Source organism: Amblyomma americanum, chromosome 5 (assembly GCF_052857255.1).
Source record: "Amblyomma americanum isolate KBUSLIRL-KWMA chromosome 5, ASM5285725v1, whole genome shotgun sequence".
Taxonomy (NCBI): domain Eukaryota; kingdom Metazoa; phylum Arthropoda; class Arachnida; order Ixodida; family Ixodidae; genus Amblyomma; species Amblyomma americanum.
This window is the reverse complement of record NC_135501.1, coordinates 203,849,058-203,871,008: the sequence shown is the minus strand read 5'-3', so window position 1 is coordinate 203,871,008 and position 21,951 is coordinate 203,849,058. Positions and strand designations below refer to the sequence as shown.

General features: G+C 49.1%; 1 protein-coding gene across 2 annotated transcripts in view; it reads left to right on the top strand.

Moving 5' to 3' along the window:
* LOC144133465 (open rectifier potassium channel protein 1-like) overlaps positions 1 to 21,951 on the top strand; it is a 100,693-nt gene that overhangs the window by 39,830 nt on the left and 38,912 nt on the right. For both annotated transcript variants that reach the window (XM_077666568.1, XM_077666569.1), the window contains exons 2-3: positions 4,803 to 4,953; positions 19,287 to 19,463. In XM_077666568.1, coding sequence (XP_077522694.1) covers positions 4,803 to 4,953; positions 19,287 to 19,463 — 328 coding nt within the window. The remainder of the gene's footprint in view (positions 1 to 4,802; positions 4,954 to 19,286; positions 19,464 to 21,951) is intronic.

Here is a 21,951-nt window from a genome sequence, read left to right as displayed (position 1 = left end):
GGCTCCTCGTATCGCTCTCGCATCTGGCCCTCCTCTGCCCCCGACCCGATGTCGCAACCGGAGCCACAGCCCCGAGGCTCCCAGTGCAGATTCGTGGGAGGAACGGCGCCGGCGAGCGTCGATGAGGCCCGCTGAGCTGCTCTGTGTACGCGAGCGTTGCTACTTTCTAACGATCTATATGTGAGAAGGAGCGAATGAACGTAGCTGGGGCCCCGCTCGGACGCCGCGCTGCGAGCGTTTGTTGGGGCGTGGTGTGAATATTGGCGGACATGCATGTGCAGACATGACGCCACATCTACACCGGGGCATGCATAGTTCGCATAACTAGCAATAATTGGTTTTTGGTGGAAAGGAAATGGCGCAGTATGTCTCATATATCGTTGGACACCTGAACCACGCCGTCAGGGAAGGGATAAAGGAGGGAGTGAAAGAATAAAGGAAGAAGAGGTGCCGTATTGGAGGGCTCCGGAATAATTTCGACCACCTGGGGATCTTTAACGTGCACTGACATCGCACAACACACGGGCGTCTTAGCGTTTTTACTCCATAAAAACGCTGCCGCCGCGGCCAAGCAATGCTTCATTGGAAATATAATCCGGAGGGAGAGGTGGAGAGACAGACGGAGTGGCAGCTAAAAAAATTGATTGGCTGAACGCAGCCGCAGTTGGAACAAATGAAAAAGTAATAATTAGTCTTCACTGGGAGAAGGGCTTTCGTCCTGCAGTGCACTAAACTGGTATGATGATTAGAGTTGCGCTACTGATGAACATTTATGGGAGACTTGCGAGCACTAAACTATAGTAATAGTATCCTGCTGACATTTTTTGTCCCACTTTGTATAAAAATGAACATCCAGCATGAAAACTTTCACCCGTTTAGGAGTTCTGCATAGACCTTTTATATTCCGTTCCGACAGACACAACTTCACAACATGCACTCAATTCTGCAACTGTTCTTTTGTAGCGATAGCTACATTACAGTAGCATTTCGAGCCTTCAACGTGGCGGCGCGCCACCCTGTGGCTGCGCAGCCACGCTGCCACGTGGTAGGTCACGTGGTTAGGAGCAGCTGCCGGCGGCGCGGCGCCGTGGCTGATCACGTGGTTCGTCACGTGGTTGGTCACGTGACCAAGTTCCACTCAGCCAGCTGCAGCTATCGCGTCTCTCCAGGTTTAACCAGAGCTAAACCACCGCAAATTTTTTTTATTCCATTCCCTGTTTATATTCTTCTACGCTTCCCGTTGCAGTGAAAGCTGCGCGATGGACTTTCATTGGACTAAGTCGCTGCACCATCAGTGTCGTAGTATGTAATAGCCGAAAACTCCGACTCGCGTTCAACAGCTGCGCCCCGCCGCGGTGGCTCAGTGGTAAGGGCGCTCGACTACTGATCCGGAGTTCCCGGGTTCGAACCCGACCGCGGCGGCTGCGTTTTATGGAGGAAAAACGCTAAGGCGCCCGTGTCCTGTGCGATGTCAGTGCACGTTAAAGATCCCCAGGTGGTCGAAATTATTCCGGAGCCCTCCACTACGGCACCTCTCTCTTCCTTTCTTCTTTCACTCCCTCCTTTATCCCTTCCCTTACGGCGCGGTTCAGGTGTCCAACGATATATGAGACAGATACTGCGCCATTTCCTTCCCCCAAAAACCAATTATTATTATTATTCAACAGCTGCCCGAAGAGAACCTCAATGTTGCCCGAAAGGGCCTGCGCATGCGTAGCTCACTCATATGTGGAGGGATCACGGGACCACTTCGAGCACGTGACTTGGTTAGGTCACGTGTATGAAGCACGTGACATGCGCAGGTCTCGCAGTCCAGGTAGTCGTCGAAGTCTGTGAATTTCTGTGCATGACAATGTCGGAAGCGGCACGTCTATCATTGCAGCGTGTTTATCTTCGGACGAAGGGAAAATTCGGGAAGGTGCAAATTCTTTCCCTAATGAATTATTTTAATGGAATAGCATTTGAATCAACATTCCGTAAAATGACAGCGTGTGTCCCGAAATTGGCTGATTGGTCGACAAAAGTCACGTGACCTTGTGGCGTCATCACAACCTGCCTGTCGTGGCAGATGACAGGCGGCCCATGGGATTGAGCCACGTGACCTGCACACAGCGCTTGTTGACAGTTCAGTTAATGGTTGGTCGAGAGAGGCCACGTGACCTGGTGACGTAATCACAGCCTGTCCACGGACGAAAGAAGAAACAGAAACACAAAGAAATTGCCGGAAAATCCGGTTAGAACCAGTTCTTGGCAATTCGGCTGCACCAATATAGCAACCATATCTAATTCTATCGCATTCCACTGTTAAGGAGCTTTAAGTGTCACCCAAGTTTTTTCTTTTTTTTTCTGCGCTTCGAAAACGCTTTCAACTATAACTCCCAATCGCGACCAATCATGTTGGGCAAAGTGACGCTTTTCTATAAGCGCAGCCCGCACCTTTCGCAACCCCCCACGCCAAACCTGTTCTCATCTCTTCCCTACCTAGAAGAACTAAACAACAAAACGGAATCAAAAACCGCGAGCAAAGCAAGCGCAGCTCATATTTGCTTCTGGGAAGTCTCGGCGCGGTGAAAGCGGCTCAAGTGTAGGAGGCGCATATACACGGAGCGGCATGCGATCGCAGACGCGATAGGCAGAGCGGCGCTTACAGGAAGGGGCTTCGCGGAAGTGCTGGAGAATTGACGATGAAGCGCTGGCTGAGGTTGGGCAAGGTAGGGACGGGGAGCATTCCGTGAAGACTATGCGTTATTTGTGGCCGATCCAGACCATTAGGTTTGAAGAACGAGGCTCCCTGTGCGATTCTGCCACGAGGGGGGGGGGGGGGGGGGTCAGACGGAGCTTGCAATTGGGATCACACACACGGCCTCGCGGCCTCATTCAGGTCGAGAGAGAGAGAGAGAGAAGTTGTTGCCAGGAAGAAAGAAAAGGAAAGTGCACAGGCCTGCTCACTGGCTCAAGCTGAGCCACAATCGCTACCACGTGCAGATAGTAGGAGAGTTGAAAGATGGGATATAAAGACAAGATAGCACAGACGCGCTAAAGGCAAGGCTGATCCCGGAGGTAGTGCAATACCGGGCTAACCGGTGGCGGGAGTGAAGTATCCTTCAAACTCTCCGCCACATTTCCAAAAATAAGTCCATTGGACCCGTAACAGATACTCTACGGGGTCCGGACATTCGCGCCTCCTCTCCAGGAACTCCGGCTCAGTAGCCGAGCGCCCCAACCACTGAGCCACCGCGGCGGCTGCTCAGTTTTCTTTTTGTTTTCTTAAAATGATTAAGGTGATGATGATGATGATGTCGTGGCAATGGTGATGGTGTAAATGCCCCTAATGCAAGGGCCAAAGCGTTTTACCGGAGTGAGTTAAGTATATAAATTGAGCTCTCTTGTGACGAATATGAGATGTTACTTGTGCGCTTTTACTAACTGTGCGCAGTGATGCGTAAGTGAGGTAAACATAGGAAAAGCTTTTAAATCCTACAGGAAGACTCCAGTCCTAGAGAAAGCTGCGGAAAAAACGCTTCAGTCAAAACGGGAGGCCTACTCGGTGACGTAGAAGGGTGCAGTTGATCGATGTATGGTCATGGATAGCTGCAGGAGTGGAATTAGCCGAGCCAGCTTTGTTTGGGCATCAGCAGTGTCGCAATGTCAGAGCCTGCTCATTCGCTTCAAGTAACCTTTTTGGCATGCAATATTTGGAATCAGAACCGCGTACAGCTGTAAAAATAAAAAAAATTTAACGGATATTTCAGCGAGCCTTCAGCTTCGTACAATGGCGAGGCTTAACTGCAGGCGTAGAACATCAACTATAGCCTATTTGTGCAGCAACCAACCATACCACTCATTTTCATTCGACGTTAAAAGATAGTTATTGCTGACCGGCGATCCGTTTGCCCGGGACAGCCGACACGGATCTGGCAGGAGTACGCATGCGCAGAAGTAGGTTCCGCGACTCCTGCGCATACGTTTCAGACTCCGCATCAAGTGCAAATGACATGAATTGACCCCTTTATTACTATCTATATGACTCCTCTGCTTTCTTAATGCTACTCCAGCAACTCCCGAATGACTCCCCAGTCACACCCTTAGATCTCAATCTCTCCCATAGTACACTCTCCCGAATCGCTACACCAGGTCCAATAACTCCCTTATGACTCTCGAGTTAGCCTCTTAGATCTCTCAGTCATAGTACTCTCTCGCGAATCGCTACACCTGGTCCAATAACTCCCTAATGACTCCCCAGTTAGCCTTCTAGATCCCTCCCATAGTACTCTCTCGCGAATCGCTACACCAGGTCCAATAACTCCCTAATGACTCCCCAGTTAGCCTCTTAGATCTCTCAGTCATAGTACTCTCACGCGGAATCGCTACACCTAGTCCAATAACTCCCTAATGACTCCCCAGTTAACCTCTTAGATCCCTCCCATAGTACTCTCTCGCAAATCGCTACACCAGGTCCAATAACTCCCTAATGACTCCCCAGTTAGCCTCTTAGATCCCTCCCATAGTACTCTCTCGCGAATCGCTACACCAGGTCCAATAATTCCCTAATGACTCCCCAGTTAGCCTCTTAGATCCCTCCCATAGTACTCTGTCGCGAATCGCTACACCAGGTCCAATAACTTCCTAATGACTCCCTAATGAGTTAGCCTCTATAGATCTCTCCTACAGTACTCTCTCGCGAATAGCTACACCAGGTTCAATGACTCCCTAATGAGTTAGCCTCTATAGATCTCTCCCATACAGCACACTCTCTTGACAGTCGCTACACCTGATGTGTGTGTTTTCCTTGGTGCGCGCAGGCGGTGACGATGAGCAAGCGCGAGGTGCTCGCCCTGCTCGTGGTGTTCATCGTGTACGTGGTGATCGGCGGCGCTGTCTTCATGGCCGTCGAGGGTCCGCTCGAGGAGCAGCTGCGCAGCGAGATCGCCCAGATACGCCACGACTTCCACGGTGAGCCCACTGCACACTGATCGCTCCCCTCTTCTTTCCTTGTCAGTGCCACGAACACGGTTGTGTGTGGCCACGACAATGGAGGCCTCCAAATAAAGGCGTCACTGACCTCTAATTGACTGCGCCCAATGGCGAGTAAAGGATCATCACACCTAGTAGTGAAATATAGACCTTGAGATTTCTGCAGATTTTCTGAACGCGCAAAAAAAGGAAGCGAAAACTACTCCTATAGGTGTCGTCTGCGAGCGAGCTCACTTCAGCACTATTCGATTCTCTTCGACACTCATTGATTCACTGTCTACAGTGTATAGGGCAGCGGCATCTCAGTGGAGACGATTTGCGAGCTGCCCGCAAGCGTTCTATTTTGTGCTACATTTGAACGCCCTTGGCTTTTATGTGTTGCTATCCAAGAAACTTGCAAGCGCTTAAAATATTGTCTGCTAATTTCCGCAGTCAATAAGAAAAAAAAAACGTAAAAGCTCAAATGATTTGCTATTTTGAACCCGTTGACAACAGTCGTCTCCTGTACTTTTAAGGACCAAATGTGGTACCACGTTCTTTCCTGTGCAACAGGAAGCGTCGTGTCAGTCAGCTTGCATACCGCGCAGCGTCAGGCTCTTTGCAGACGAGCAGGCTTCGGGCTTAGCCCTAAGCCTTACCCCCCTGCGAGGTGGCCGCGCGTCTTCTTCCCCGCTGTGACGTCAATGGCCCACGCAGTCGGGGTGCTGCCGCCTTGTTTCACCGGAAGCGAGAGAGAATGGCACGCGACGGCCTCTAGAGGGACGAAGAAAGAAAAAGAAAGAACAGGGTGTCGGAGGGCGACCAAATGCGCCCACAGTCCTCTTCCGTCAGCGCTTCCTCCCCGCATGGCCGCCTTGGTGACGGATGTGGGTGACACTCCGGACACTGATAGCCACGCTGTGTACCTCCCACACACCCGTCAAGACCCGGGAACGCGGAAGAATGGAAGGCCGGTGGGACTAGATTCACTTAAAATGGACATGCAGTAATAATAGACGTTACGAATTTCTCAATATAACGAATAAAAGTTTTGACTTATTCCACGCATGTAACAGTCTTTGCCAGAAGTAACCAGGCTACATGGTTTGCTTCTGCCTCATATAGTGGAGCCCGTACGCATTTCCCAAACACCAAAAGGCATTGGAAGGTGCGGAAAAGGTTTCTCCTTACCTCACAGTGATTTACAGCTTGTTGGGTGCGATAACTGTTCCGCTATACAACTGAGAAGCAATCCGGACAGCCTGGTTTGGCAAAAGGGGTACGTATAGAATCAGGCAGCTGCGCTTGTTTAACACGAAATTCTATGAGGAAGACTTCATTTTTCAGGTTTTATTATGCTGGATATTCGTTCTCTGGGAGTTCTCAATTTTACTATTTAAGCGTACATTGTGCAATGCTAACTCGGGAGCGCAGTCTAGAGGCCTTGCTTGTCCTCGTGGAGTTGTTCGTCGACTGGGGATTTTTTACACTTTTGGTGTGTACGCCTGCCAACAGGTACCGCGGAGCTCTGAACACTGTAAATCCGTGCGGGAATTTCGAATGTTCGGTACATCCCGTTGATTTTCTACGGCCGAAAAACTGCACTTGATGCCAGGTCCGGGAGCATTTCACATTTCAGATTCGGCAGCGATGAGGAAGCGTCGGCCACTATATTCGCTATGTTAGCGCATAAACTCGCCGCATTCTGTATAGTTTTCTCATAATAAGAGATTAAGAGTGTCCCCATTGAGTTACGCGGTGTTCGCGCTACTGGCTCGGACACAACTCAAGACCGAAGCGGCTTTTCCCAGTCAAAGGACCCCCTTCTAGCCAATGGCGTCGGCCGATTCTCATGGGCCTGCTAGCGTGGCAATGCAGGGAGTGGCAGATGAAAGGGGATAGTCCCGTCCCTCCATTGTCACGCCGCTCCCTGCACTGTGACGGTAGCAGGTTCGTGAGAATCGGCCTAGGCCACGCTCTTGAGTTGCACCCCACTATAGTACGTCAGCCTTGAAGTAACTATATTAGCTCGAAAGCGCTGTAAAGAAGACATGGACGAGAGAGCGAACCCCAAATTATCGTCCTTCAGTCCTCACTTCTGTGCTGCTCAGATAAAGCGAGGCCAAATTGTCAAGCCTACCCCCCTCTACCCCGAAAAGGCGGTGTCAAGCCCCGGACTAGGATTTTTGTAGCGGTAGCTGCATTACGGTAGAATTTCGAGCCTTCAGCGTGACTGTGCGCCACCCCGTGGATGCGCCGCCACGCTGTCACGTGATTGGTCACTTAGTGCGGAGCAGCTGCCGGCGGCGCGGCGCCGTGGCTGATCACGTGGTTGGTCACGTGACCAGTCACGTGGTGCGGAGCAGCTGCTGCTGCCGGCGGCGCGGCGCGCCGGCGAAACCGAGCTGCCACAGCTGTGCGTATGCGCCGTGTCATGTGGGACGAAGATGAAGAAGGAACGCCCAGCGAAACGGAGCGGCGAAAGACTGACTTTGCAATTCAACTGAGCAAGTTCCACTCGGCCAGCTGTAGCTATCGCGTCACTCCAGGTTTAACCAGAGCTAAACCACCGCCAATTTTCTTTTTAAACTACAAAAGTTTGAAAGTGATGTGTCTGCTTTGTTCCCTATGCATATGGCTGCTGCTCACGGAGTGGTGATCACCCTCTTGTTTGAATTACGTATTCAACACTGTAAAATTCCCGAAAAGGCAATGTAACAGGAGCTATAGGTGGAGGAGAAGAATTAGGAAAGGAACTCTGAAAGGAAGAGAGCAGCTGCAGAAGCAACGCAGAGCTAAGAAGAATGCGAGAATGGGAACAGGGCGGAAGCAGCAGAAACAATTAATGGTCGTGACAGCAAAGACTAGGTCATGAATAGAAGCTTGGAGCCTATATCTCAGTTCAGATGACACCACTCGGTGCACGAATGAGAGTGTGAAGCTCGCTTCCCTGTCAGTTTATTTTCGACCACCTAAATTTTGCACCCCCCCCCCCCTTCCTTCTCCAGTGCGAACGTTTGAATGAAACGCGAGGAGACAATGGGTAAAAGGTAAACAAAGGGAACGATGCGAACTCGTAAGAAAAAAAGGAACAGGGAACGAAGCAGCCAAGAAAGCACGAACTGCTAACCAGCCGACGAAGCACCAGCCAAAAGAGCGAAACTCTGGGCCCCGCAGGGTGCGTCTTTTTACTTACGGGACGGTGAACTGAAGAAAGACAATGTGTCCTGAAAGAGAAACTGAAAGTGCGAATTAGCGAAGAAAAGAAAAGAAGCAAGGAGTAAATGATGAAAGAAAGAAGTGAATAAATGAATACAAGAAGCAAGAAAGGAGAAAAGGAAGAAGTTAATAAATAAATAAATAAATAAATAAATAAAGAAGAAAGAAACAGGTAGTGAAAGAAAGAAATAAATAAAGAGAGAGCAGGAAGAAAGAAGTGAATGAGAAAAGAAAGAAAGAAAATTTCTCCCCATGCAAGAGCGTAAGCGATGACACTCTGCGCTTTCCGCCGCACGTAACACGGCAGCTCACACGCAAGTACACCCAGTCTCGCGAGAGCAAATGCATGCAGCATGGGCACGGCGCGAGGCAGGCCGCGATTCGGAGGCAACGCACTGCTATTTCCGAACTAAGCTGCCTTTACCGCCGTCCGTCGTCGTCCGCCCCTCCCTTGTTCTCCCTCGCAGGCCATAAAAACGGGAGCTCCCTCACTCCCCCCCCCCCCCCCCCCCCCCCCCCCTCATGCTGCACTCGCCGCTGCTCCCGAGCTGTCGTCTTTTGCACCATATACACGCAAAGGTGGGAGCACAGCTTTTGTTCCCGCCGCCAAGTTGTCCCCCCCGCCCTCCACGAAGCACGCTGCAGACTGTATATACTTTCTCTTGTTAACTAACTTACAGAGCAGAATATTTAGTGCAATAAAATATTGTTTAATATGGAAAGGGAGTAATATAGGAATGACGGGTGCTGTGTACTCCTCCTTCGTGAATACAAGAGAGCACAGGTCACATTATCTGGAGTGTGATATTGGTTAATTGGAAAGACATGGGAGCGGCCTTTGCCCTGCAGTGAGCATAGTCAGGCTGCTGATGATGATATTGGTTTGTAGAGCATGCAGAGTAATATGGGCACGGAGGGTGCAGCGGGCTCTCTTATATTCAACACAAGAGAGAGAGACAGTATAAAAACAATATAATCAGTGCATATTCCCTCTGTAGAGCACGGACATTGTTTCCTTTCTGATTCACATTTTTCCGTCTTCATCATTATCGTAAAACATATGGCACTGAGAAAACCTAATCGATTGTCAGCCGGTGGGAACGGTGGTCGGACCACTGTGTTGTGTTCGTCTGCGCTGTACACATACAGGCACGTTCATTGGAAGGATATGGTAGAGGCCTTTGTCCTGCAGGGTATGTAGTTAGGGTGACGGTATGATGATTATGATGATGATGATATACGCGTCGTCTGTCCTACTGCACACCGGACGACGTAACCAGGGAGCAGAGCTGACCAACGCAGATTATTGTTCAAATCATTAACTAAAACAAGCAATACTAAGCCTGCCCAACAGTGTGCTATTTTCTGCTGCGCGCGCTTGTGACCATCCGAAGAACAGTGCATGGAGTAAGCTTCACAACACTGCAATATTTAACGGCGCAGAAGTAGTTTAGTTTCACTGCAAAGCGTGTCGCAAATTCGCAGCGTACTAGGTCCTCTTGATGCGATAATTGCTCATAAATGGCATGTATTCAGCGGACTATCCTAATGCTCTGTTTTCATTGGATTAAGTCTGTGACATTAAAGAGATCTCGTCGGCATTGACACGCGAGAGACAGCGAGTCAAGAACGCTCGCAATAACAGGACAGCTGTTGTTCGCGGACTTTTTCGTGCGGTAATGTGGTGAACTCTTGTTTCCAGCTAACAATTGTGGCACTTTGTCACAAAGTGGCTAAGGATATGCAACAAGATATAGGCCAATATTGACTGGCTGAAAAGCCTAACGAAACAAGCCTGCCCTCTCCAGTGGACAGCTTACTTTCTTTTTACTTCTTACTGCTTAGAGCGTATGACGTACAGTTTCCCAGGACAAACACTCATTCAAGAGCATGTCACATTGGCTCCCATCGTGGATTAGCATCCAGTGCGACTCCACTCCAAGGCTTCATGAAGCTCTTTGGTTGCACCAATGGATGCATGCCCATGTTTAGTTCTTCGACACTGTGCGAGCAAAGAACATCAACTACTGTTCATTTGAAGCGCCAAGTACGAGCGGCAAGCAAAACCCCCGCGGAACAAGAACACGCAAAAATGGCGCCCAACTCGGGCAGGAACTTTGCTTTTGCTCAAGGTCTCCAATGCGGTGCATGCTTACGCCAAGAAAATATCGCTATCTCGAGCTGTTGAAGCGAAAAAATTGCGAAACACTTCGTAGAGAAAAAGTGACAAAGGTTTACCCCTTTTCTTAATCTGCGAGGGAGGCCTCTTCCACACTCACGTGGCCCAGGCTCTCCTGGATTGCGTTCTCATTGGTCAGAAGGTTACCACATGGTCCAGGACGGATTGCATTATCGGCTTTCTATTCACTACCGACATAATGATACTATACTGTGGTCACAAATACACTCTAAACCCGAAAGTTTTCCTAATACTGCTATGCATGTAAACGGACTCATGTGTCCGTGTTCCTCATTAGCTCCCATTAAGTAAGCCGAAACACGCTTGTCGGCCATTCCCCACATTTTCTAATAGAAATGCGTTCACGAGGTCATATTGAAGAATACAAGAAGCAAAAACGCACTTTGGCGGCATTTGATTCACTGACGACCAGGAGCGTTGAATGCGGCCACATCGGACTTGCTTCTATGCCTTCTGCCATGCTAGCAGACCTTTGAGGGGAAGTAAAGGGGCCGGAAATTGATAGGCTTACAGTTACGATACAGGAAGAGCAGAGGGGGTGAGGGAACAAGTGCGAGTTAATGACATCCTGGTCTAAAATCAAGGCGAAGAAATGCGCATGGGCATGTTATACGAAGGTAATATAACCGATGTTCGATGAAGGTAACGGCCTGGACTGCTGGAGAAGGCAAGCGTAGAAGGGGGTGGCAGAAAGTCAGGCGCGCGGGTCAGGGTAGGAAGTTTGCGAGGTTCAGATGGCCGCAGCTGGCAGAAGGACAGGGTAAACTCGAGAGCAATGTGAAAGGCCGTTGTCCCGGAGCAGACGTAGCTACAGTTGAATGAAACTCAAGATCGAAGCCGCAAACGGCAGTCAAAGGAGTATCTCCAGCCAGTAGCTTCGACCAATTCTGATGACTTTGTGGTCAATCACCTTTGACCTACTAGCGTGAAACCGCAGAGATGGCAGATGAAAGGCATTTAACCACAGCTTAATCGGATTAACCACGGCGTCAAGAAAGTTGGTCGACGCCTGTGGTTGGAGGGCCTCCTTTGAGTGGCATCTGTCACTTCGTTCTTGAGTTGTATCCGACCGTAGGCTGATGATGCTCATGGTCATGGTTTTAATGATGATGATAGGGGCCAGAGTCTAAAAATTGTAGGGGCACCTACGCTCCGCCTTAAGGGTATGACGCGAATGCGCTAATGGGTTAAGGCCCATTTATGAGGAACTGGTAGTTCTCTACTTTAGATTCATAGATCCCTGAATTGGCTACTGGGGAAAAAGAAATGGCGTAGCATCTGTCTCGCATCTCGGTGGACACCCGAACCGCGCCGTAAGGGAAGGGAGCAAGGTGGGGGTGAAAGAAAAGAGAGGTGCGGTAGTGGAGGGCTCCGGAATAATTTCGACCACCTGGGAGATCTTTAACGTGCACTGACATCGCACAGCACACGGGCGCCTTAGCGTTTCGCCTCCATCGAAACACAGCCGCAGCGGTCGGGTTCGAACCCGGGTACACCGGATCAGTAGCCGAACGCTTAACCACTGGAGCCACTGTGGCGGGAGACACGGGCTTCCTTAACGCTATCGCTTAAAAAAAAAAGGAAAACGTGTGGACAGTTCTAGCTTAAAGCGATTAATCCTGGGGTCACATCTTCATCATCTTCTTGGTAGCTTTTTCAACGCTTCTTCTTCAAAGCTCCTCGCCACAAGCAGAGCGTAAAGGCGGCCGCCGACCTTGGAGCGGTTGCGTCACTCGGGCATCACTGCGACTGGGGCCGGAAAAGAAAAGACGGGGAGGTTTTGGTGTCGAGTAGTTTTCCATTCTCTCGCTTCCCGCTGCTCTCTCCGCGACTCTCAGCAAGCGTCAGCTGCTATTTTGTCCTCCACCGCAGGCTCTGCGTTCCGCATTCACCGTCAACGCAGGCCTGCACCACCACCACCGACCCCCGGTCCCCACAGTCGAATCCGGAGTCCCTCTTTTTAAACTGCAGCTCAGTCTGCGGCGTGACGAGCGGTTCCCGTTTCGTCCAACGCGCACGCACACACACACACACGTACGCACGCACGCACGCACGCACGCACGCACACACACACACACACACACACACACACACACACACACACACACACACACACACACACACACACACACGCACACGCACACGCACACGCACACGCACACGCACACGCACACGCACGCGCACGCGCACGCGCATGCGCACACACACACGCGCACACACGCGCGCACGCATTATATATCTATGTCACCGGAGTTTCCCAGCTCTGCGGTCTGTTTTTGGAATCTATCTGAAGCTGCAGCGCATCTACGAGCGGCAAAAAGTGGCAACGCGGGAAGCGGAGCTATGGTAGCTTCTGGCTGTAGATGTGTGCAGCTCTCAGGAAGTCAGCTGCAACAGAAAAAGATCAGCCTGCTGCTTTAGAGTGCGCAAATGCGTAGATTTGGCATGTCATTGCGCTGTGTTAATTTCGCCGACCCTATGGCTAATTTCGGTGTCTAAAAAAAGGACTACGTGACTCTGATGGAAGCCAAGTTGTGCAGTACTGAGCTGATGCTCAGCACATTTAAATACGGCTACCGTTTCTGCACTTGTTGTTCTTTACACTGTGTTGCCAATACTTTGAACACCCGTGTTTCTTCTCTTAGTTTTGTAGTGCATGTTCACATTTTAAGCGTCGTGTGTTGAGTTCGTTACATTAGCATTACATGCTCTGCTCAAGCCAATTTATTCCTCTTGATTTCGACTAGGATGTCGTTTACACGCGTTTGTTCCCTCACCCAGTCTGCCCGCTTCTGGTATACAACAGCTGTATCTTACCGCTACTCACCTACGGGGCAGAAACGTGGAGGCTAACGAAAAGGGTTCAGCTCAAGTTAAGAACATCGCAGCGAGTCATGGAAAGAAAAATACGAGTAACGTTAAGAGACCGGAAGCGGGCAAATGGAACTACTAGAGCAGTAAAGAATAATCGGCACTGAACCGGTAAGCCGACATGCACGAAACTCGAACTAAATTCATCTCACAAGGTATAGGCGCATTATAGCCAAGCAGATGTCCGAGCAGGCCTTCCGCGTACTGCACCCAACTCCAGCAGTCAGGAACGAGTCGAACGGAGTCGCGCTCAGGCGCTCGCGTACCTTCGGCGTCGACTGACGGTTTCGGCGGGCGCCCGCGCGCGGCTCGCTCGACGACCGTCGTGTGGGCTGCTGTCGGGGCGGCAAACAAGCCTGCGAGCCCAGGGTTGAACGGCCGCGCGACCGACTGACGCGCGTCTCGGGGTTAGCGATGCGGGCCTGTCTGGGCGCGGCGCACCATTTTTCTTTTGTTTGCCTTTCGTCACGCTTTTCGGTTGGCTCAAACCGTTCTCTGTGAGACAGGGAAGAGGCAGTCGCCCATTGGCATGTGGTCTCGGCCGGGACTGTGGGGTAGATAGGCTATCGAAGTCGCTTCAGTGGCCACGTGCAATATTCTCGCGCAAAAATTTTGAAAAATAGAAAATTGTAATAGACTGTTATGGAAATATTGAAGGTAATGCTCCTTTCTTCTGATATGTAGAAAAATCTTTCTTTTAAAGTGTTTCAACCGCTGCGGTGGCCTAGTATTCTGAGCATCCGCCTCGTATGCGGGAGGTGCGGGGTTCGATCCCCAGTGCCGCCGGGTACCCACCGGTGATACAATGGGTACAACCTTTCCCCTGCCTTGTGCTCGGCGTATCTGGGGTGAAATGCTTAGAGAATTGGTCTTTGACCCCACCTTGAGTAGACGAAAATTCCTTGTGCCATGACGCTTATTAACCATAGATGCCCTTGCACCTTAAAAATCCACAGTCATCATCATTTTAAAGTGTTTGTATCGATCGCATCGAACAGCTAAGAATGGCATAGAAAACCAATGGGGAATGCTTTTAACGGTAGAAAAAAGGTTAATGAAAAAAAAAAGATTCAAGACTGCCGTCGGGTGATCTGAGCATATATTGACTGTTATAGTTAAATCTTACATTATCTGAAAAAAAAAATGGCGTTCATAAAGGATTTCCCGGTCAGTAACGCTTTTACCCAGAATTGTTAGGTATGTCTGAGCTTAAAAGGACCGTTATTAAAGCATACTGCTAAAGGAGTGTTTTTATACGATTATAAAGTTTTTATAATCGACAGTCGACAAACCCTTACAAAAATGATCTATAGACAGTCTATAGACTTTATATAGACTGTATTGCCTTTCTATAGATATTTATTTTTGTCTATTCATACTCTATAGATTATCTGTAGACAAAAGTCTACTAGAAGTGTATGGCCATAAATGTATAGATTGCCTATAGACTGTCTATAGGATTTGTATTTCCTGTAGACTGTTCTCTAGGGTTTGTCTATAGACTTTATAGACAGAAGTCTATGGACAGTCTATAGACTCTCTAATGAAATTTTTGAAAGGGAATAGCAAAGCACTCGATAATACATAGCATTCTAATATGGACAGCACTCTACTACACACACACACATGTTGCTCCAGCTCATTCCACACGCCGTTGCGACGCTGCCCAGAAGGTATGCTTATTATCATTATCGACGACCACCCACGCGTGCAGCGAGCGGCAACTGCGATATTCGTGCACAGCATCGAAGGAGGTTGTTATGCTGCAACGAGCAATTAATTTGGCGACGTGGCACCGCTCCCCAACACCGGCGCAGTGACACGGAACTCTTGGCGGGAAAACATCGACCAGGCGTGCGCTATGTGGCACTCAAACGAGGCTTGCGGGAGAACGATGGCTTGCTCAAGGCCGCCATGATAGTTCGCGATAACTTGCACCGGCGTGCAGGCAAATGCGGCTGGTGCTAGAACGAAATATTAGTGTGTAAGCACTAATTACATAGCACATTGCACCTGTTATGAATCACAACGGATGAAGCAATTGACTCAACGACCAAGAATTCGATCTCGCAGCGTCTAAAGACTTCAAGAATACCTCGCTGTCAATTCAGTCTTATTCGTCACACTCAGTGTGTAAGCGCGCCGTCCGCTATTCGGAACAGCACCGTCTTCATGCAGCGACAGCCAAGCACAAAGCACACACCCCTCTCTCTCTATTTTCTTTCCCACGCACATGCCTTCTCGCTCGAGCGCGAGTGTGGCTCGCATAAACACACCTTTTATGTGTTTGAACATTGTACTTTCTCTCTCGTACGAAGCGACAGCAAAAAAAGCGGCCTCGCCGCACTATTTCGGGCAGGCCGAACCGTAAAAGAAAGAATTTATTAGCCGACGCCCGTCCGGGAATAGATCTCCGCTCGTCTCGTCTCCACGTATATCTGCGGCAGAAACCCACGAAGTTTGCTTTCTCTGTTGACATTGCAGCCCTCTATATGTACGCGGGAGGGAAACGAAAGTGCCTGGAAATATTTTCCCAGCATAGCGACGGCAGTCGTATTGGCTCGCGCGAGCCGAATACAAAGGCCGAGCCTTGTCCGTTCCTTAGGCGCGCCCGCAACTTCCAAAGAGCGGGCAGCTTATGGGCTGCGGGCGCCCGATTGTTATAACTGAAGGCGTTCCCGGTTTCGCATGTTCTCTCTTGTTTGACCAACAATACTGTGCAGTATTTACTAAGCTGCACCCCTAGAGTCAACTAACCTACACGGGCAGAACTTTGCAAACGCACATTCGCGCCCGTATGTATAGAAAGCCGTGGCGTCTACTCTTATTTCCAGTAGTTCGTTCACAGCAGTGTAAGCTAGTCACAGTGGTTATTATTCATAAATCCTGTTGCTTGTAAAAACAGTTCGGTAGTGACCCTCGGAGCCGGTGATCTCGCCGATAGACACGTTTAGCATATTGTGTATCGTGTTACCCTAACCGGAAGCCCGCGCGCCGTCACTGCGCATGCGCAGATCGCCTTGACGGCGCTAGATGGCGCCAGGTACCCGGCAGCTGCGCGCGAGCTTTCCGCATCGAGACCGAATAGCGCATGCTTAAGCTGGATTCCGGTACTTCGGTAACGGTAACACGGTATGCTAAAGATGTCTATTGACTAGTAGCGAACGGTATTGAGCGGCGGCCAATGGCGAGCCGATGGAAGGCAGAAAAACCACGAGTGTCACTTCCGACTAATTTGTGCTAGTCCCACTATAATACAGCACGGTTCTTACCTTTAGATTCTATTCTATTCTTATCACCTGCGGCATCGGGTGATAAGGCGGAGATGTGGCTCCGCTTGAGCCTGCCACGAGGACCGAAAAGGGTCGAAGTTGTAACACAATTTAAAGAAAAATGCTAGTAACAGGCGAGTTACGTTATCTGGCTAAGGCTAAATCAAGTTCTGTTATCCCAATTACCCCACTAATGTCGTCCCGGCAATGTTATCCCAATCATAGCTTTTATATTGCTGCAGCCCTGCAGCCGATTTATCCTATAGTTATGCTATACCGGCTGCAATCGGCTGCATAAGTGTTAAAAGTTGTAACCGGGGTAACATAAAGGGGGATAACCTATCGGCCATGCTATCGCTGGCCTGCAGAACCGATACACCATAATGATTATAACTGAAGTAACACAGCGGAGCTAACATAAACTGAAAGGATAACGCATCCGCCCGTGGCTACCCCAAAGTGCTGCAGGCATTTAGAGAGCAGCGTGCAGTGCACCGTGTGTTTGGAAGGTGTCTGGAAGAGGCGGGGAAACAGGCAGAGCGGAGCGGTGCGCGTTCCCGCAAGACGTATTTCTTCTGCGGACGCCAATGAATGTCCGAGACGGCGCTTCGCTGTTCCTGCGTAAGCAAACACTCACACAAACACACGCCGCTAGTTGTAAAGCTGCGAGGGGCTCGAGTTTTTAAAGGCGGCTGCGGTGTACGAGAGGCCGTAAAAAAATAAGGGAGAGAGACAGGGGAGGGGGCACTCGCACCACGCGGGGCTGTTGGAGAATCCATTGACGTCATCCTGAGTTGAGGCTGAGGAGTTTTTCCTTCGTGCTGCTGTTGCGCGGTTTCTCGTAAAACGATTGGGAACAAAGGAGCCACGCTGTTCGAGTGGCCTCGCCGGGCTGAACGCGTTTTGGTCAGGGCCGCAGTGAATCTCCCGGGCGTATATATCTCTCTCTGTGTGGAAGTTATTGGAAGGTCAGTTACAAGGCTGTCTTATTTCAGTTGCGCGCTCACCCGCCGTCCTGACGCCGAGCCCCCTTTAGATGATGTGAGCTCTTCGAAAAAGAGTGCGCTCGAAACACTTTTTAAAGTTGGTAAATAAGCTGCTGGACATATTTTGTCGCGAAATGAAAGGAGCATAAAGGGAGAAAAAAAAATAAGCCATACCGGTTGCGTCCATAATAGTAGTTAGCAGGCTGGCTGGTGTACGCTTTCTAAGCACGCATGCGCAGAACACGTGCGTATGCCCTTATAAAAATTTGCTAGACAGTCCGTAGACTGTCCATCGACTTCTGTCTATAAAATCTATAGACTGTCTATAGACAAATCCCAGATAGCACTCTATAGGCATTACAAATGCTATAGACAGTCTATAAACAATCCATAGATTTATAGCCATACACTTTTAGTAGACTTTTCTATAGACCATCTATAGACTGTGAATAGACAAAAAGAAATATCTATAGGAAGGCAATAGAGTTTATAAGGAGTCTATAGACTCTCTGTAAACCGTTTCTATAAGTGTGACGAGCTTTATTTCGTCATCGTTGTTGTAACGTTCTCGTAGTCCATCCTCGCCTTAATTTCGAACGTAAGTGTCAATTAAGACAGAAACGACATGTTATCAAGCATAATTAGTGAGCTCGCACAGTCTTTAAATGACGTGTCGGTGCTTTCTTCTCCGTTTCATACATTCCGCATCCGTTACAAATCGGCGCTTGCCTTCCGCATTTCTTTCGCGACATTTTTTTTTTAATTGTTACACGTCAAGTTGCATCCCGACGTGCGGATGACTGTCATAAGCCGGCTTCTTATAACAATACGAATGGCAGTTGCAAATGAGGGCACAGTGGCAGGAACATTGCGAGTACTGAAAGGAAATTTCTTATCGTTGAAAATTCCACCGATTAAAATGGCCTCCGACAAATTCTTGCAGTAGGAAATTTAACTGCTGCGTCGATTTGTCCGGTGAACAGATTCTGCAACTTTGATAAAACGCGTCCGGGGTGCCTTATGAGAAAAGTAGCAGTAGGGTGTGCACACCATTACAAAAAAAAATAGAAAGAAATCCTGCTTCGGAAAGGTACCTCTGATACGATCACGAACAATCACAGCCAGAAATTCGGGGCAACCGCATTTTTCACGCCATTTCCACATATAGTTTCATATATATTTAGGTTCCATTGCAACGATCAATATACCCGCCGATTCTCTGTCGAAAGACCTGCTGATTTTTGCTGTTAACGTTTTTACTTCTGTTAAAACCATTCCGCCTTTTTTTTTTATGGCATTCTTAACTATTCGATGCGAGCGAAGAAAAAAACATTAAAAGAACGATTTTTCTACGCATCGGAAGATTCAACCATTACCTTCAATATTGCCATAGCAGCAGCTTACAGCATTCTGAAGTTGCCCCCCAATTAAATTTGATGTCCAAGAGCTTTGGACTTGATACACCGTCACGAGATGTGTGGACGCTTTGCGCCAGACCCACTCTATTAGGTTTTTGTCCCACCACTGCTTTCACCCCGTGTTTCTCATATCCTGTTTCTATCTTCTTGCGTTTCTTTCTTTTTCTTTCTGTAGTGTTGAAAACAGAGCACTGGTGCCCCTTGTTGATATGAGATCCTCATCTTTCTGACACAGCCGTGCAGTTTGGCAGAGTCAATTACATTTTATTTTGTTTACATTGGAGCTAACCCATTTTCGCCGCCTCGTCGACCAACCATAGTCTTAAGCGACGTTCGTTTCTCCCGCGTTTTCTTTACGCATGCGCAGAGCGCCTGGCCTCGCTGAACCTGACCGAGCTGAACAGCTCGGAGATCAAGGCCATCGTGGCGCGGCTGGCGGACGCTCGCAGCAAGAATCTCATGGACGAGCACGGCCACGACACGCACACAAACTGGAACTTCTACAACTCCTTCTTCTTCGCCATCACGGTGGTCACCACCATCGGTAAGGGTAGCGCCATTGTCTTTGACCGTTCTCTACTCTCCTTGAAACTTGTTGGTCGCAAGTTGTAGAACACGTTGCCGCGGTCAACACCCGCACAAGACACATGATGATGAATGACAAGATCGTTGTACACACCATGTGGACACTGATGCATCTTCCGTTGCGCACGTCTTCAGGAGTTGTGGAAACTGCTTTGCAACACATTTTGAAAAATAGCTACATCTCATGAGGGGAGCGGTGACACCGGAATCACGCCGCACATGTATACAGGCTGCTGCCCTTCCCTTGAGCATTGACAAACTCGGTTGTCCACGCTTCCAGAGATCGCCCAACGATTGACATCAGTCGTAGAGGTATCCCTCATTGTGTGCTGCGGAGTCTTTAGATCATTAGGCCGTGTAATCCCGATTTAGCGGGCTGGCGAAAGTTAGTGCGCAGCCTGCCAAACGAGAGACGGCCCACCCGCAACAGCGACAGCAGTTAGCGATCATGTTTACTTGTACGATACGCTTCGTAGGTCTCCCAGGACATATGCAGCGTACGGTTGTGTAAGCACAGACACCCGATGTTTGAACTGCGCCGTTCCTCACGCTTGTCTTTAGAGGGCGATGACACCACTCACGCACGTTACCCCTGTTTAGACACCCTGTAGCTACTGCTAGGAGGGCTATATAAAGGGCTGTTTGTGTGTCCGTCTGGAGCAAACATTTGCGTAGATTGTTGAACCGGTATCTACGAACTGACAGCTTAATGCGGCATGTTTCTGGTGCTGTTACAGTTGTTGTAGTTGTAGTCTTGTGCGTCTTAGGACCTCGTTGTCATCTTCTTTGGCCACAGGGTCAAACTAGAACAAATGAAATATTTGCGGTATCTTCTTTGGTCTTATGGTTGAGGTTGTAGTATATTTTATGCGCAGAGAGACGAATCATGAAGTTGCTATCAGCACTCGACTTCTAGACTGCTACTAGCAGCGGGAGCTAGCTGTTGGATATCTTAGATATATAAGCTCTTGATTACTGAAATGTAGCCCTTTTTCACGGACTTGAGGTCGGCAACATGCGGTAGTACCGAACGCGCTGTATTTTTTTTCCAGTCTTCTGCATGAGGTCCTCAATATCTGGTACACATAAAGTTAGTCTTAAGAGCTTTGAGCCTTTGACTATCAATAGATTGTTTAGTTAGCAATTTGTTCTGATTATACAGCCTCACAAAACTCACGAATTTATATACACTCACCTCTGTAACAGTTACATTAAAGCACCGGCCCTGGAGAAACCTCTTGGCCAGAAGCAAAATCTTCGCTGATTATCCCATCCGTGTCATTAGGCGGAATAGTGGTTTCTTAAAGCAAGTCAGCCCAGCCTCTACACGCGAATAAGCATGCTCACGTAAACATGACAATCAAAGATAACCTGAAATCTTTTACACCAACTCTGTAATTAAATACGGCGGTACTTAGTGCCAGGCACCGCGTAACTTAGAGGGGCCTCGTCCTTGATGACGAGTCGCGGAAATACTCCTGGATTTATCGGGTTTCATTAATTTTCTGGCCTGAAGACGAGAGAAGAGCGGCGCGTTTTATAAGACGCATAGACGCGTTGATTTCCGGTAGCTGAATGTGACTCGCAAAGCGAAAAATTGGCGGCCTTTTGGAGTGACGGTGCGGATGTCAATGACAAGGAAACGTAGACGAGGTCAACAGAGGACCAGATGGAGGGATGGAGCTGGAACGTTTGTTCCACCCAGCTACATCCAGCAGGAATGCGCATCTGCCATCTGGAACCCTCACCAAGCTTATTTCACGAATGCCCTCGAAGCTGTACAAAACAGAGCCACCAGATTCATTCGCTCTTCGTTCTCATGTGACGTTAGCATATCATCACTAAAATTGCAATCAGGTTTGTGTAATCTTTTTCGTCGCCGTCGCTCTGCCAGTCTTGTCTTCTTTCACAAGTTTTTTTTTATTCACCGCTCAGACAAGAACCCTACATATGCGCACCACCACTATGCAGATCGCAACGCATCGGTCACACTTTTCAAGTTCTGCGCCAATGTGCCCGTACCAAAGTCTTTACCAACTCATTTTTTGGTCGAGTAGCTGCTGACTGGAACGGCCTTCCCCACCATATCGCTGCCATAACTTGCCCATCATCATTTATGACCGCGGTCGACGCCTGCACTATGTAACTCCCAGCCCTATGTAAAACCCCATTTGGGGTCTTTAAGGAAAACAAAGTGACGTGGTGTGATGGGATAGAGCGGCCGCAGCTGGCACAAGACACAGCTCATTGTAGATCACTGTCTTTGTCTTTCAAAAGGAGTTGACCCCACTCTCTAGTAAAGGTGTTGAAACGTTCTTCAGTTGTCTCGTTGTAACCAACCGCTGGTTACAATCGCTCCCAAGCACGCTTTTATGCAAACGTGGACGCCAAGGTGCAGCAAGTATAGCAGTTCTCTATGCCGTACGTTTCGCTTTGCGTCAATGAGC